At 37.3% G+C, this 13949-nt stretch overlaps 1 protein-coding gene and 1 non-coding gene across 2 annotated transcripts; both read left to right on the top strand.

Annotated features, from left to right (window-relative positions):
• Positions 1-2966: 2966 nt before the first annotated feature.
• Positions 2967-3073, top strand: LOC114841648. Its single transcript, XR_003783191.1, has one exon. It is a non-coding gene; the product is annotated as a U6 spliceosomal RNA (small nuclear RNA).
• A 5017-nt stretch (positions 3074-8090) lies between these two features.
• Positions 8091-12551, top strand: LOC107046739 (SWI/SNF complex subunit SMARCC2; the record flags this gene model as incomplete). The annotated part of the gene is made up of 4 exons (XM_015269437.1): positions 8091-8751; positions 9849-9951; positions 10317-10502; positions 11883-12551. Coding segments are annotated over exons 1-4 (1329 nt in total), but the record flags the coding sequence as incomplete, so codon positions are not given.
• Positions 12552-13949: the final 1398 nt, after the last annotated feature.

Below are 13949 nucleotides of genomic sequence, written 5' to 3'. Positions count from 1 at the left end.
ACGACGACCAATAATAATAATAACAATCGACCTTCTCTACAGGTTCAAGAGGTTCCCTTGTTGCCTATTTGAAAGTCTGTTACAGGTCAAACGATCGAGCTGTGCGGTCGGTGAGGATATCCATCGCCAGGAAGGCTCGTGGCGTTAACAGGTCCGACAGGGCACAAAAAAAAAAATCGGCAGCTGTAAACGCTGGGGAATCACAGGCTTTATCTTACTCCTGGTCTCTGCGTGCTATTATTTTCTTGTGAGCATACATATACAAAGCATATAGGCCGGATGACACATCTTTCGATGCATGGCGCTGATTGACGTATTTGTGCATGTCACACAATTTCTTGATTGTATGGTACCAAGGACTTCCGTCACAGGCCTATTCGTTATCCGCAACCATCAGGTCAAGCATCTGCAGATTTTACCTCGGCATATAATCTACAATTGTTCGCAGCCACTTTCTCGAATGCAAGGCATATTGGATGCAGTATTAAATAGAATTACAATAAATATAGTATCCAATGAAAATATCAAATGTTAACTGACAATTATTAATTGGTGAATTATACAAGGCCCTGCTGCAACTTCAACAATTGAGGGTAAGATGCCCGTGCACGACAAATCCGAAAATATTTCCGTAAGTCACACATCAAAATCACGATTCATCGGCAGCAAATACGAAGTATTTCGACAGGGAATGTGCATTAAACCGCTCCTATATAGGGCGGTATAACCTGTATGAGTATAGGTGTTTCGGCTCGCAGACATTTCCTCGAGCGCACACACTGCATATTTACTATTTGCAGCTTTGAAAATAACGAGCTATAGGACCACCTTATCCTCTAATCTGTTGTCACTGCTTGCAGATATTCTCTCAGGCAGTCAATCCTACCCAGATTATCAAGTTCGTTGAGAATGCTTTTGGATTGGAGCAATGGTTTCTGTTGGAAAAGTTTCGTTATATCTGGGTTGTTGTACTGTTGCATATTTTTTGTTTTAAGACTGAGTGACAGCTGCATTGGAGTCTCCATTCAATTTAAGATTGAATCATTCATGAAATTGCTCTTTTTGCAGCAAATATTAAGGTGTTTCATATCAAACAATCATTGCTATTTCAACGACACAAATTTTCCGAGTTCTCAATAACTTTCACGGTCGCATAGACTACTAAAAGAGTTAAATTCTCCAGATCAGCTGACCCGACGATTTTAACATACTTAAAAGTTTCGTGTGAATCAGTCATTAGTGGGAATTACATAATTGTTTACGGACGTTAAAAGAGCAATTTCCTTACAGTGTGGTTGCAATACTACTCTATCTTTTGGGATGAGAATAAAGTCTGGGTTGGTTTCAATACAACACTCTCCAAAGAGACAACAATTATGAATCATCGTGAATACAATAATGTCCACAATTCATACAACTCGTATCACGCAATTGGTAATAACCCCATACAAACATTCAATCAATTAATTGGTATCGTCTGAGCCTTTGACTCTGCGACATTAAATTTTGCCAATGAGAAAATATTCAGAAATATGCTTCGATGCAACCTGTACAAACTGCGAACTTGTCGTTGGAGCGTCTAATGCATATCTTCGTTTTTGTGTCAATCATGTCATTAGGTCAGATTGGTCATTCTGCGAAGCTTCGATCACCAAATTTCCATCGGTTTCTGACGATTTTTGTCTCAGATCCAATGAAGTAAAGTAAATGAGAGCAGTTTCTGATCAGCGGACAGTTTCTGATCATCTGGCCACATTTTTGGAGATTTTGTCAGATATTTCAAATTATCGACGGATTTACTATCATCGGCGGAAAGAGTCGCTTTAGTTCTTCGGTTCTTAGTCGAATTCATGTGGTGAACACCCCGGGAAACCGGCGAAAATAAATGGAGACACGGGTTCTAATGGACGGGCAATTGCTCTTGAATTTCTGGAACCAACATTGTGGAGTCCGAAAGACCACAAGTGTTTTTGGCAAGCTCCCTTTACCTAATTATATCGAGAATTGAGGGCTCAATTCGCACGCCCTTTCGAATACATGTTCGATGGTTACCATAAATCTGGGTCCAACAAATGATGTAATGAGGTAAGCGGAATGGAGGACAGGCTTCAGGCCAATGGAATTATCCGAAGATTTATTTAAGGGAGCGATAGGAAGCCCCGGCGCGCCTTTCCTCTAAAGGCAGGATCCTCTAACAGGGGTCGCAGATACCTTTGTCCATCATGCGATTTTCAACATCGCCTAGCCCCTACTTAGCCTGCCAGCCTGATCACTGCGCTTCCTCAGGACACGCACTGGGACAGCGAATTAATCTTGGCAGAACACGAGGTCTATTGCATATCTCTCATCCTCTGTTGGCTCACAATTGCACTGATATTCTTGAGAAAATATCATCAAACTCACCCGGGGGTTTGATCTTTTAGGTCCTCAGGAATTTCAATTTCCTGTTTAATCTCAGAGTCAATAATGTTGGCATCATTTGGAGATCTCAGTTCCAAGAAGTAACCTTCACAACCATCAAAAGGTCTTATCCTCAAACCTTGCAAAAGGATTGTTAAGGTTCTGAAACTGGAAAATCTTGAATCTTCCTCAAGGAAAATTTTTCTATTTTTATTCTCTGGGATGCAATTTTCATTCCAGACTTATCAGAGACACTTCTGTGTGTATCTATCTGGGGGGATGTTGCATCTAGCCACCTTCGTTACTTCTCTGGAACTGCTGTGCTCACGACAACCAAATGGTGGAATCACCGATTGTAGAAGGAAACTCCAAAGGAAAAATCTTTCCTACTGGAAAGGAGTCCTCGTGGATGTGTATTGTGTGAACCCTTCACCATCGATTAAGTCTGACTTCCTGTCGGTCCTAGGCTTCTTCTTGACAAAAGATATCTCACACAGACATGTGTTTTCTGGTTACATGATGTCTACTGCGGTCTTGTCTAGAGAAAAGTGTCATATTAATGACTGGTACTTGCTTCGGCAGTACATACTCTAGAATTGGAACGATTCAGAGTAGATTAATATGGCCCCTACGCAAGAATGACACGCGAAATTGTGAAGCGTTCCACATTTTTATAAAGAAGCGAAATTGTGAAGTGTTCCACATTTTTATAAAGAAGCTGAACTCAGGGTCATTAGTAATGCAGATGCTTGGAGAGGAATTTTGGCACAAGTCTAGTTCGTTATAAGCAGTTATCAGTACGACTGGGGCATGTGTCAGAAATGCAGAACGCCTTCTCATACTTTTATAAGATTCGGACGCTTTCTTAACTACTATAACAGCATCCAGTTGTCTACTTTTGCCTGAGGGCTTGCAACGTTCTGACAGAGCAACTCCCCATGGATTTCGCTTGCCCAATTCATTGTGGAGCACCAAGATCCTGCATAAAAGTCATCGTAAAGTGGATATCTCCGCATTCAATTTTTCGGTATTACGTCCATCAAAAAACGGCTCAGGACGATGGTTGCAGGCAAATAACCAATCATTCATAGATTCGTCCAGCAGGAAAAGAAAAGTGAGTTTGGTTCCAAGCTTTCTTACCAACTCAGTTGATTCCAAAGGTTCATCGTCAACGAACTCAATGTCGAAAATATCTCTACTAGTCGCGCCGAGTTGGGTGTCATCCTCTGGGCGAGAGAGCTTGTAGAACACNCAGAGCAACTCCCCATGGATTTCGCTTGCCCAATTCATTGTGGAGCACCAAGATCCTGCATAAAAGTCATCGTAAAGTGGATATCTCCGCATTCAATTTTTCGGTATTACGTCCATCAAAAAACGGCTCAGGACGATGGTTGCAGGCAAATAACCAATCATTCATAGATTCGTCCAGCAGGAAAAGAAAAGTGAGTTTGGTTCCAAGCTTTCTTACCAACTCAGTTGATTCCAAAGGTTCATCGTCAACGAACTCAATGTCGAAAATATCTCTAGTAGTCGCGCCGAGTTGGGTGTCATCCTCTGGACGAGAGAGCTTGTAGAACAGAAGTCTGGCTTCTCGTCATCAACTTCTAGTTCTTTGGTTTAGTGCTACTGTTTAGCATGATAAATGAGCTCAACGCTCAGTAGAGACTTGATCGAATATCCAAGCCTCTCATTTGTTAATTGGATTGCAGCCTTCAGTTTGGGTCTAACCCATGAGTGGATTTTCAGCTCGTCAAGTATTTCAGGATCTGAAGAAGGTCAAGTTCTGATCGGCAAACATGACCTCTGCTGATTGCGTTGGGGTACAGAAAAAAATTGAAACCTTCCAATACCAGATCCGGGACTTGAAGTCAGGACAGGTCGACTGTCCAATCATTTATTGATGTCATTCAGCCTAGTCAAGCTTCAATCAGATGAACTTTGACATAAGATTGTACTATAATGACTAGTTAGCTCCTGAACAAGATGTGTATTTTCGAAATTCGGAGAAGGCATACCTCTTTGGGTATCACTGCAAGTAGGTAGTCGGAACCCATAAATGTTTGAAATTTAGAAGTTCTCTCCTAGAGCGTTGGTCTACCAGCCCGAAACAGTATTCGCTACTGCAACAGTATTCGTAGTTTTTATTCCATTTAGAATATTCATGTCTGAGATGAGAGTTTCTTCTCTCATCCACTTTCTGGAGTCATAGTACACTTTCAAGTGCCGGCAGAATACAAACATCTCTCCGAAGGGTTAAGCCGAAGGCACAGACATAAAATAGAACCGTTTTCCACCCCGTAGGGAAGAAAACGTATATTTTAGGTCTTGCCGAGGCTTGACCCAAGTGAGGGCTTGCCGTCACCAGCAGCATGAAGAATGGCTTTTCCTATTCTTCATGATTCGGAGCAAGTACTGAGGACTCTTCGCGTCCAAACGCGTCATCCGCGCTAGCCGACACTTGTAACTCAGTTCGAAGTACCCTTCTCCCCCCATAAATGGCTCTCATGGTAGGTTTTAGGCACGCATACAAGTGAAGGATACGTAAGGTAATCTCCGAAGGGTCAAGCCGAAGGCACAGACATAAAATATACGTTTTCTTCCCTACGGGGTGGAAAACGGTTCTAAACAATCATCCCTTCATAAATGTAAATTTTTCCCATCTTATTTTAATTAAGGAATTTAATTCATTTCATTTATTCCACTGTGTGGCTTTACGCCTTTTACAGAAAGGTACAGTTCCATAGATTAGTATACGTTGTATGTGAGAATACAGTAGATCTAGAGGTTTATGGTTCACGTATACAAAAGTCAACAATATAATATATAATATAAGAACAAAAACAAAATTAGTCTGCGTAGGAAGAAGGTGGAAAGAAGCTTCGTTCCCACCTCAGCTTGTTTCCTCGATTGCTCGTGCCTCTTTGGTTTTTGTCGCCTTGTAGATTTCCCGTAGGTAGTTACAGAGGGCTAGGATGGGGCTGTCTCTCAGGACCCCCATAAGCCACTGATCCAAAGGGACGTAGACTGGGCGCTGCAGCATCCAGTTGGAAAGGTCCTTAATTATTAAATTATTTTTAATTGAAATTGGCAACTAGTTAATATTTATTTGATCGTTTTTATGATGACGTATTCCATGATTAAATATTTACAAATTATTAAATTTTTCTCCAACTAAATAATTTTATCTGAATTCATGATTGGAAATTAGTCATTTATTATTCCTCTTTTAGGTTGATTTTTCAATTAAAATATGAGTATATTTTTCCAAAGACCAGTTTTTCTTTCAGTACATGGTGTAAATAAAAAAGGACGCTCCACCAGCAGCTGCTGCTCAGTAATTTCCTATTTGTTGTATTATCGCGACAATGAATAGAGAATGTTTACAAGAAGATGATTTTATCCATTTTATTTAATGCTCAGCCCCATCTGTATATAATCATCTCTTTACACATGTCGATTTTTCCTATCTTAATTTAATTAAGGAATTGATTCAATTTTTTATTAATAAATCGTTTTAAATTAATTATTGAAAACTAGTCATTTATTATTCGTTTTTTTTTACTAGATTTTTCAATTAAAACAATATATTTCTCTAAAGACCAGTCTTTTTTTCAATAAATGTTGCAAATAATAAAAAAAGGTGGTGCTCAGTAAATTTCCATTTGTAATTTTCAATTTCATGCATAAATATCTACAAATTATGAATTCTTTCTGCCAAACAGAAATATCAGAAAGGAAACACGTTCGGAAAAATTTCATAGAAAAACCTAGTGAATTCACTAAAAAAATCTATTACATTCCGATTGAACTTTTTCTTAGTTTTTGGCTGATTCTATTGAAAAATTCAATATGGAAAATATTCCACAAAAACAATCAATAGAATTCTATTTTCCGATACGACTTATTCCATTCAGATATTGTCTATAGAAATGTATCGGCTCAAATGTTCCAAGTTTTTCATTAGATTTTTTTCAATCAAAAAAGAAGAAAAATAGTGTGAAAAAAGTCTATAAAATTGATGTCAAGGAATTCCTATAGAAAATGTGTCAATAGAAAAATTAGTATTAGAAACTTGATATCCTACAGATTTGTTATATAAAATAGTTTCCAATGGGAACTTCATTTCATATAAAAAATGCGCAGTAAAACGGGAAATTATTCTATAGAATCGGCGAAAAACTTCGATAACACAGATTCAAGTGATCGTGACGTCATTATCATAATGCACAGAGTCTTCTCACAAGCACTCATCATCCGCCAATAGAAGTCACTGCGCAAGCATTAGCGACGTGATATAGCAAAGAGCAAGTGCAATTCAAATATCGTCCAGTGTCTTGCACACGCCGCAATAAACTTCGTGTGCATCGCGGAATTTCGATAAATACGGAATGGACAGGCAATACCTACAGTTCTTGCAATTAGAACAGTTGCATTATTCTCATCTGCGGAGTAATAAAAGGTGAACAAATGGAGACACGCGCTAAAAGTTCCAAATGTGAGTACATTTTCTGTTCTTGATTGCAATGTTTTTGAAAACATTATATTTATCGACGCGATTGCACGTGCTCTTGCGCCAATTGTGAATGGTAGCTGGATCAAAATTGTACTCGAAGGTCTCTTGCAAATAATTTCGGTCATGTTTTTTGAATTATCTTTTATTCATTTTGTTTCCCAGACTCTAAGGGTGACTGTAAATGCTCTCGCGGTGGAATTTCCCGCGACGACACTTCATCAAAATGTTTTTGTATCTGCGAATGTAATAGCCCAACTCGTAAGTTCAAAAATAAGTGCTATTTGCATAGTTAATTTTTGCTCTTCATTAAAAAATTGTCGATTTATTTAGGCAATTGTTGTGGTGCCAAACAGAACTGCTGTCTGACTGACAAAAGTCCGTGTGCATGCAGGTCTTCAAAAAGCGAGAATCAATGAATTTTTCAATATTGTAATGATGATTGTATTTTTCACGTCCGCATTGGTAATCGAATGCTGTAATTTGCTTCCAGATTCATACACTTTCAAATGTAAACTATGAAGAATATCAATGGATGCGAAATAGATGCAAGGAAACGATCGATGGGAATCAATTTTGTTATTAATCTAATAAATATTATGTGCTTATTGGTGTACAGTAAATTATTGAAGGAACAAATAAACTTGTAGGGAAAATAAATCAACTTTCTTTCATTATGTATTTATCTCCCAGAAATTTAAGTTTTTGATAATTAAAAATGGATAAAAATGGAATTTAGTGAATTCGACCGGAAATTCTATTGGATGTCCTTTTTAATTATTTGCAAAATTTATTGAAAAAAAAGAAGACTGGTCTATGGGATTTATATTGAACTTCTATTGGAAATGCCATTAGTTTTTGGTCGATTCTATTGAAGGATTCGGCAGTCTTAGTGCGCGTTTTTTTACAATTTCTAATAGAAATTATTTCATAGAAAAAATCATTAGAATCAATAGAATATTTTTACAAAATTTTTTCTATAGGAATTCCTTGACATGAATTTTCCACTCTATTGTTCTTCTCTTTCTATTGAAAAAAAAACAGGAAATTTAAGCCAGAGAATTAATTTCTATAGAACATATAGAAATTGCCCGTCAATAGAATAAGTTGTATAGAAAAATCCAATCCTATTCATTTTTTCTATAAAATATTTTCCACGAATCATTCTAGTCTAGTGAAAAAAATGCGCAGATAAGCTGCAGAATTTTTCAGTGGAATCACACGAAAACAAGTAGAAAGTTCACTAGAAATCCAATAGAATTTCCCAACGAATTCGTTCGGTTTTCCTATCAAAAATTTTCGTATGTAATATAAAATAAAGAAAATACCGCTCATGGAACATAAAAAACAATTGAGTAATTCCTTGACATTTCGTGGCTCCCTAAACTACAAAAAAATCTTCAAAATTTACAAGTTTCTCTCGATCGAAAAATCGAATGACTGCAGAGAAATAACCAGAATCCAATCGCAATGTCACGAGCCGTGAGGAAAAGGAGGAGAAGATGCCCGGGAATGCCGGAGGAGCGCGTGCTAACCCAGGAGATGTTATTTCAAACGGCATTCGCTAAATGGGAAAAACGACTGGTAAATTTACCGAGCAGTCATAGTTATCCCTGCCCGGGGAAACAGGAGAGACTGGCTGGTGGTGGGGAGGATGTTCCAGAGGCTGATCAAGAGAATGAGCTGCGAGCATCAACCGCAGTGCAGGAGAAAGCCCCGTCAGGGAAGGAGAGGACCTCATCAGGAAAGGAGATGACTCCACCAGAAGTAGTCATCGAAGCCGCATCTTCTGGGTCTCCTGCGTCTCCCAGCGCTCCAAAACTTCCACAAGAATCTACTGGGTAACTATTGCACGTACGAAAAAATTTAATAGAAAAACCTAAGGACTCAGCTTGGAAATTCCATCGGATTTCTATTGAACTTTCTATTAGTTTTGGGACGATTCTATTGGAATTGCGTGGCTTATCTGCACGTTTTTTTTTTTCAATGAAAATGTTCAATAGAAAATATTCCATAGAAAAAATTAATGGGATTTGATCTTAGAATATAATCTATTCTATTGAGATATTTTCTACAGAAATTCATGAGTGAGTGAAATAATGAAGTGGAAAAATCATTGAACACCGTCTCTTTAGAAAAGATGTATAACAGAATAAAATTCTACTGAATTTTCTTTATAGCTTATTTTATTGTTTTTGTAATTTGGGGTGAAATTTGGGAGGAAATTTGGAGTGAAAAGAAACTCAAAAAATTGATGAGGAATTTCTATAGAAATTATTTCAATAGAAAAATGAAATTCTGCAGACATTTCTATAAAATGGTTCTCATTGCACATTTGTTATTGAAAAAAACTACAGAAAAGCTGCGGAATTTTTCAATAGAATCGGATAAAGACTCATGAAATTTTCAGTAGAAGTGCAACAGAAATCCAATAGAATTTCCTAACGAATTCGCTTCTCAACAGAAAAAATTAATGGAATTTGCTTTTTTCATAGAACTTATTCTATTGAGATATTTTCTACAGACATTCCTCTGCTCAAATTCAACAAATTTTTTTGCTCGATTCTTTAAATGGAAACCGAAGAGAAATAGAGTGAAAAACGTCGAAAAATTGAGGGCTGAAATATCATCAATTGAAAATTGATTAGGAAAATTGATGTGAAAATATCTCAACAGAAAAAGTTGTATAGAAATAGAAAATTCTGTAGATCTTTATATAGAACACAATTCCTAGCAGAATTTTCTATAAAAAAAATGGATAAAAAAATTGAAATAAATTTTTTTCTATTAAAAAAACGCGAAGAAAAGCAGCGGAATTCCTCAATAGAAATCCAATAGAATTTTCTATCGAATTCGCTGAGTTTTTCTATGATTATTTTTATCCGTGTGCAACTCCAAATGTCCGAACGATAATAAAAAAATTGTATAAAATTACCAGAGATAAAGAAGTGGATGAGATATTTGACAGTGCAACTCAGCACCTTCGGGAAGTGGGAAAAGCCCTGGCGACTCTAACTGGAAATGTTGAGCACGATTTAAAGGTTGACACCACGTCAACCCCTGACAAACAGTAAAATAAATATGAAATTGAAAATCCCCTCCAGTTGTTTCAATAAAAACATTAAAATTCAATGGAGTGGTAAAAATTTCCAGTCAGTTCTACTCATTTAAGGTTTTAGTTTTTGCTCCATATCTCGGAACCTAGCGGAGATAGCGAAATCCTTCTGAAGACCTTCTTCGTCGCTCTCGTTTCGCTCTATATCAAAGGTTTCAGAAGAATTCCTTTAGATTCCGAGATATTCATAAAAAATGGAACCTAAAGTAGAGTTGCTGAATTCAAATGTTACCACTTCGCTACCGATTTCTAAATCCACTCCACGACCATTACCAAAATATTTTTCTGAAGCTGATGCTCGAGGAAGTCGCAATGAAAATTGAAAACTGGAGAGAGAACGCTCAGAGTGAAGTGGACAGTGGAATAAACGCGTTGAACGATATCAGAAAACGAGTGATCTTTCAGAATCGAGAGAATGAGACGAAAATAGCCGAAATTGAAGCGACGAAGGCAATGTATGAGAAAGCTATGATCGATGTAAGTGAGTCATATCATCATCCTCATCATCATCACACATGGGAAAAAATTTTATAGAAAAACAGCGAATTCGTTTGGAAATTTTGTTAAATTTCTATCGATCTTTCTATTATTTTTCAGCCGATTCTATTGAGAAATTCAGCTGTGCAGTTTTCCGGAAGGAAATGTTGAATGGAAAGTATTCTATAACAAAAAATCAATAGAACTCGATTTTTCTACATAATTTATTCTAGCGAGATGCTTTCTATAGAAATTCCTCGGCGCAAATTTTATTAGTTTTGTTATTTGATTATTTAATGAAAAGAGAAGAAAAATTGAATGGGAAAAACTTGGGGAATTCCGGTTAAGGAATTCCTATAGAAAACGCCTCAATAGAATAAGTTCTATAGAAATATTAAATTCTATGGATTTTTTTGTAGAATATATAGCCGCAGAACTATTCAATAGAATCGACTAGAAATTGATGTAATTTTCAATAGACGTTCAATAGAAATCCAATAGAATTTTCTATAGAAAATTGTGAAATTTCATTTAGTTTTTGGCAGATTTTATCGACAAATTCCGAGGCTCATCTGCCCATTTTTCTCAATAGAAATGTTCAATGAAAAAATCAATACAATTCTATTTTTCGGGTCTTTACGATTTGTTCCCTTCCTAGCCCCCAACCTCTATACCGCATTCGCCGAAGGACAAGGGAAAACCTCACTTGAGGGAAAAACCTGCCCAGGTACAGTCGTCTCTTGCTAGACTTCCGCTCGTCAAATGAAACCGCGAGATTTAGAGTGTCACACATTTTGGCCCTCCCAGTCGGAAATCGAACCCGGATCTCCCGCATGCCAATCCTACACTCTAACCACACAGCCACCGCGGTCGGTATTTTATTGAAATATTTCCTATATAAATTCCTCGGCTCAGATTTCTCAAGTTTTTTCCTTCGATTTTTTTAATGGAAGGAGAAGAACACTAGAGGGGAGAAAATTAGAGAATTCATGGCGAGGAATTACTATAGAAAATGACGAAAAGGAAAGTTGTATAGAAAGATGAAATTCTACTAATTTTTTCTAGAAGAGTTTCTATTGGCCATTTTCTAAACAAAATAAGAAATTTTCTCGTGAATTCGGTAGAAAATTCTGTTGGATTTGTACTGAACTTTCTATTAGTTTGTTCAAAATAATTTCTGTTGACATTTTCTATTAAAAAAAAAGTTTTAAAATAAGGCTGCAGAATTTTTCAATAGAATCGACCAGAATCGACCAGAAACTTGTAAAATCTTCAATAGACGTCCAATAGAGATCCAAAAGAATGTCGAATTCGCTAGGTTTTTCTATGAAATTTGTTTCTGTATGCATCATCATCATCATCAAATGATTTTTATTGCAGAGTGGCATGAAGACGACAATTGGAACCGATCCCTCATACTCGAGAATTCAGCTACCTCCGCTGCAACCAGGAGGGGTGCCACCAGTTCCAGGTTCTCAAGGTCTTCAGCAGACCCCTGGCGTGATGACCCCAGCAAAGGTAATGTCTCAACTACCACCAGGAAGTCAGCTACAAGCAGATGGATCTGTGCTGATGCCATCTGGGGCGGTAGTACCGCTGTCAGCGGTATCTTCAATTGAAATTCCTGGAAACGGTCACGGAAGTCAACGTTCGGAGGTGCCTCCAGGGGTATCTAGCACAGTAGGAGGTGCATTTGGTCCGTCCACAGGAACAAGTGCTTTTGGTCCATCGGCCCCAGGAAGTGCCTTTGATCCATCGGCCCCAGGAAATTCATTAGCTCCAGCTGCAACTCCTGGAGGTGTATTTGGCCAGGCTGCATCTTCTGGGGTTGCGTTTGGTCCCTCTACGCCTTCTGGGGTCGCCTTTGGTCCCTCTACACTTCCTGGAAGTGCATATGCTTCCTCTGCACCTCCTGGAAGTGCTTTCGGTGCTGCAACTCCTGGAAGAGTTGGACCTTCAACAATTCCTATAGAACAGTTGGCACTGTATAATGGGAAATTCCAAATGCCGGCTAATGCTCAGTTCAGCCAGAATCAGAGAGAGATTGAGGTAGGAAATTCACGGACTCTATGATCTTCCACATACGAACAAATTTGATTGAAAAACCTAGCGAATTCTATAGAATTCTATTCAAGAATTCTGCACTTTTTTTCGGTGGTAATATTCAATGAAAAATTTCTATAGAATAAATCAATAGAATTCAATTTTTCTATACAACTCATTCTATTGAGAGATTTTTGATAAACATTCCTCGGTTCAAATTTTGGAGTTTTTTAGTTTAATTTTTGTTATCAAAAAAGGAAAATTCAGGTAGAGGAATTCCTATAGAAACTGGTGTACAAAAAGAGAAAATTCTACATCTTCTATAGAAAGAAAATTGCTAGAAAATTAATATAAAGTTTAATAGAAATCCCATAGAATTTTCTATAGAATACGTGAGGAAATTTCAAAATTTTCTCTCGAAATATTCTAGTGAATTTCAATTGAACTTCTATTGAAAATTCTATCCGTTTCTAGTCGATTCTATTGAAGAATTCCACGGTTTTACTGCATGTTTTTTGTTAATAGAAAATGTCCAATCGAAACTATTTTGTAGAAAAAAAAGCGCAGATGAATTGCGGAATTTTCCAATAGAATTGGCCAAGAACTAATAGAAAGTTGAATAGAAATCCAATAGATTTTTTTTATAGAATTCACGAGGAAATTTAATAATTTTCTCTCGGAATAGCACAAAAAATTCAATTCAGTCTCATACTTTTTAATATATATTGAGAGAAAAAGATTTTCGAGAAATTGCTGTACTGCTGAGTTGAAATTTCGCTCAGATGTGCTCCCAAACAGTGTCAATTATTTCACAAAATTTCAGATTTTTACCTTCGACTTTACTGTTTTTTTCGTGAAAATTCAGAAAAAAATTTCGAAAAATCTAGACACACATACTGACATACATACGTACATATTTTCTAAAAATATCATATCTTGACGGTTCCTGCCCTAGGGAGCAAATAGCCACCTAACAGCCACCTAATTAGGTGGCTGTTAGGTTTCTACTTGTTTTGGTGTAAAAAAGGGTAAATGATACCTGGAACGATTATGGATGTAAATCTATGAATTATTAAGGAATTTTAGTAGCTTTAATGACATTAATTTCCATTAATTAAGGAAAATAATAGTTTGCGTATTGAAAGGGAAAATAAATCAGTAGGGGGAACGCCGCCGGATGGCGGCAGTGTCGACTTCTCGCCCAGGCCGATAAAGTCGGCAGCAGTGGCGGGAGGAAATTGATTATCCAATAGGTTCATATTGGCATTTTCTTTAATTAGTTTAATTCTGTACTGACCCAATTAATTGCCCTACGTGAACAATGTTATCGCAAATAGATATGTAGGAGGAGAATGCTGCGGGTCAAATAGGGGCGAAGAGGGGCATCAAATAATTAGATAAATA

This window comes from Diachasma alloeum, unplaced genomic scaffold (genome assembly GCF_001412515.2).
Source record: "Diachasma alloeum isolate Michigan unplaced genomic scaffold, Dall2.0 Dall_scaffold_01836, whole genome shotgun sequence".
In the NCBI taxonomy this organism is placed as follows: Eukaryota; Metazoa; Arthropoda; class Insecta; order Hymenoptera; family Braconidae; genus Diachasma; species Diachasma alloeum.
Note: the sequence above shows the minus strand (reverse complement) of the source record. Positions and strands in the feature narration are given on the sequence as shown.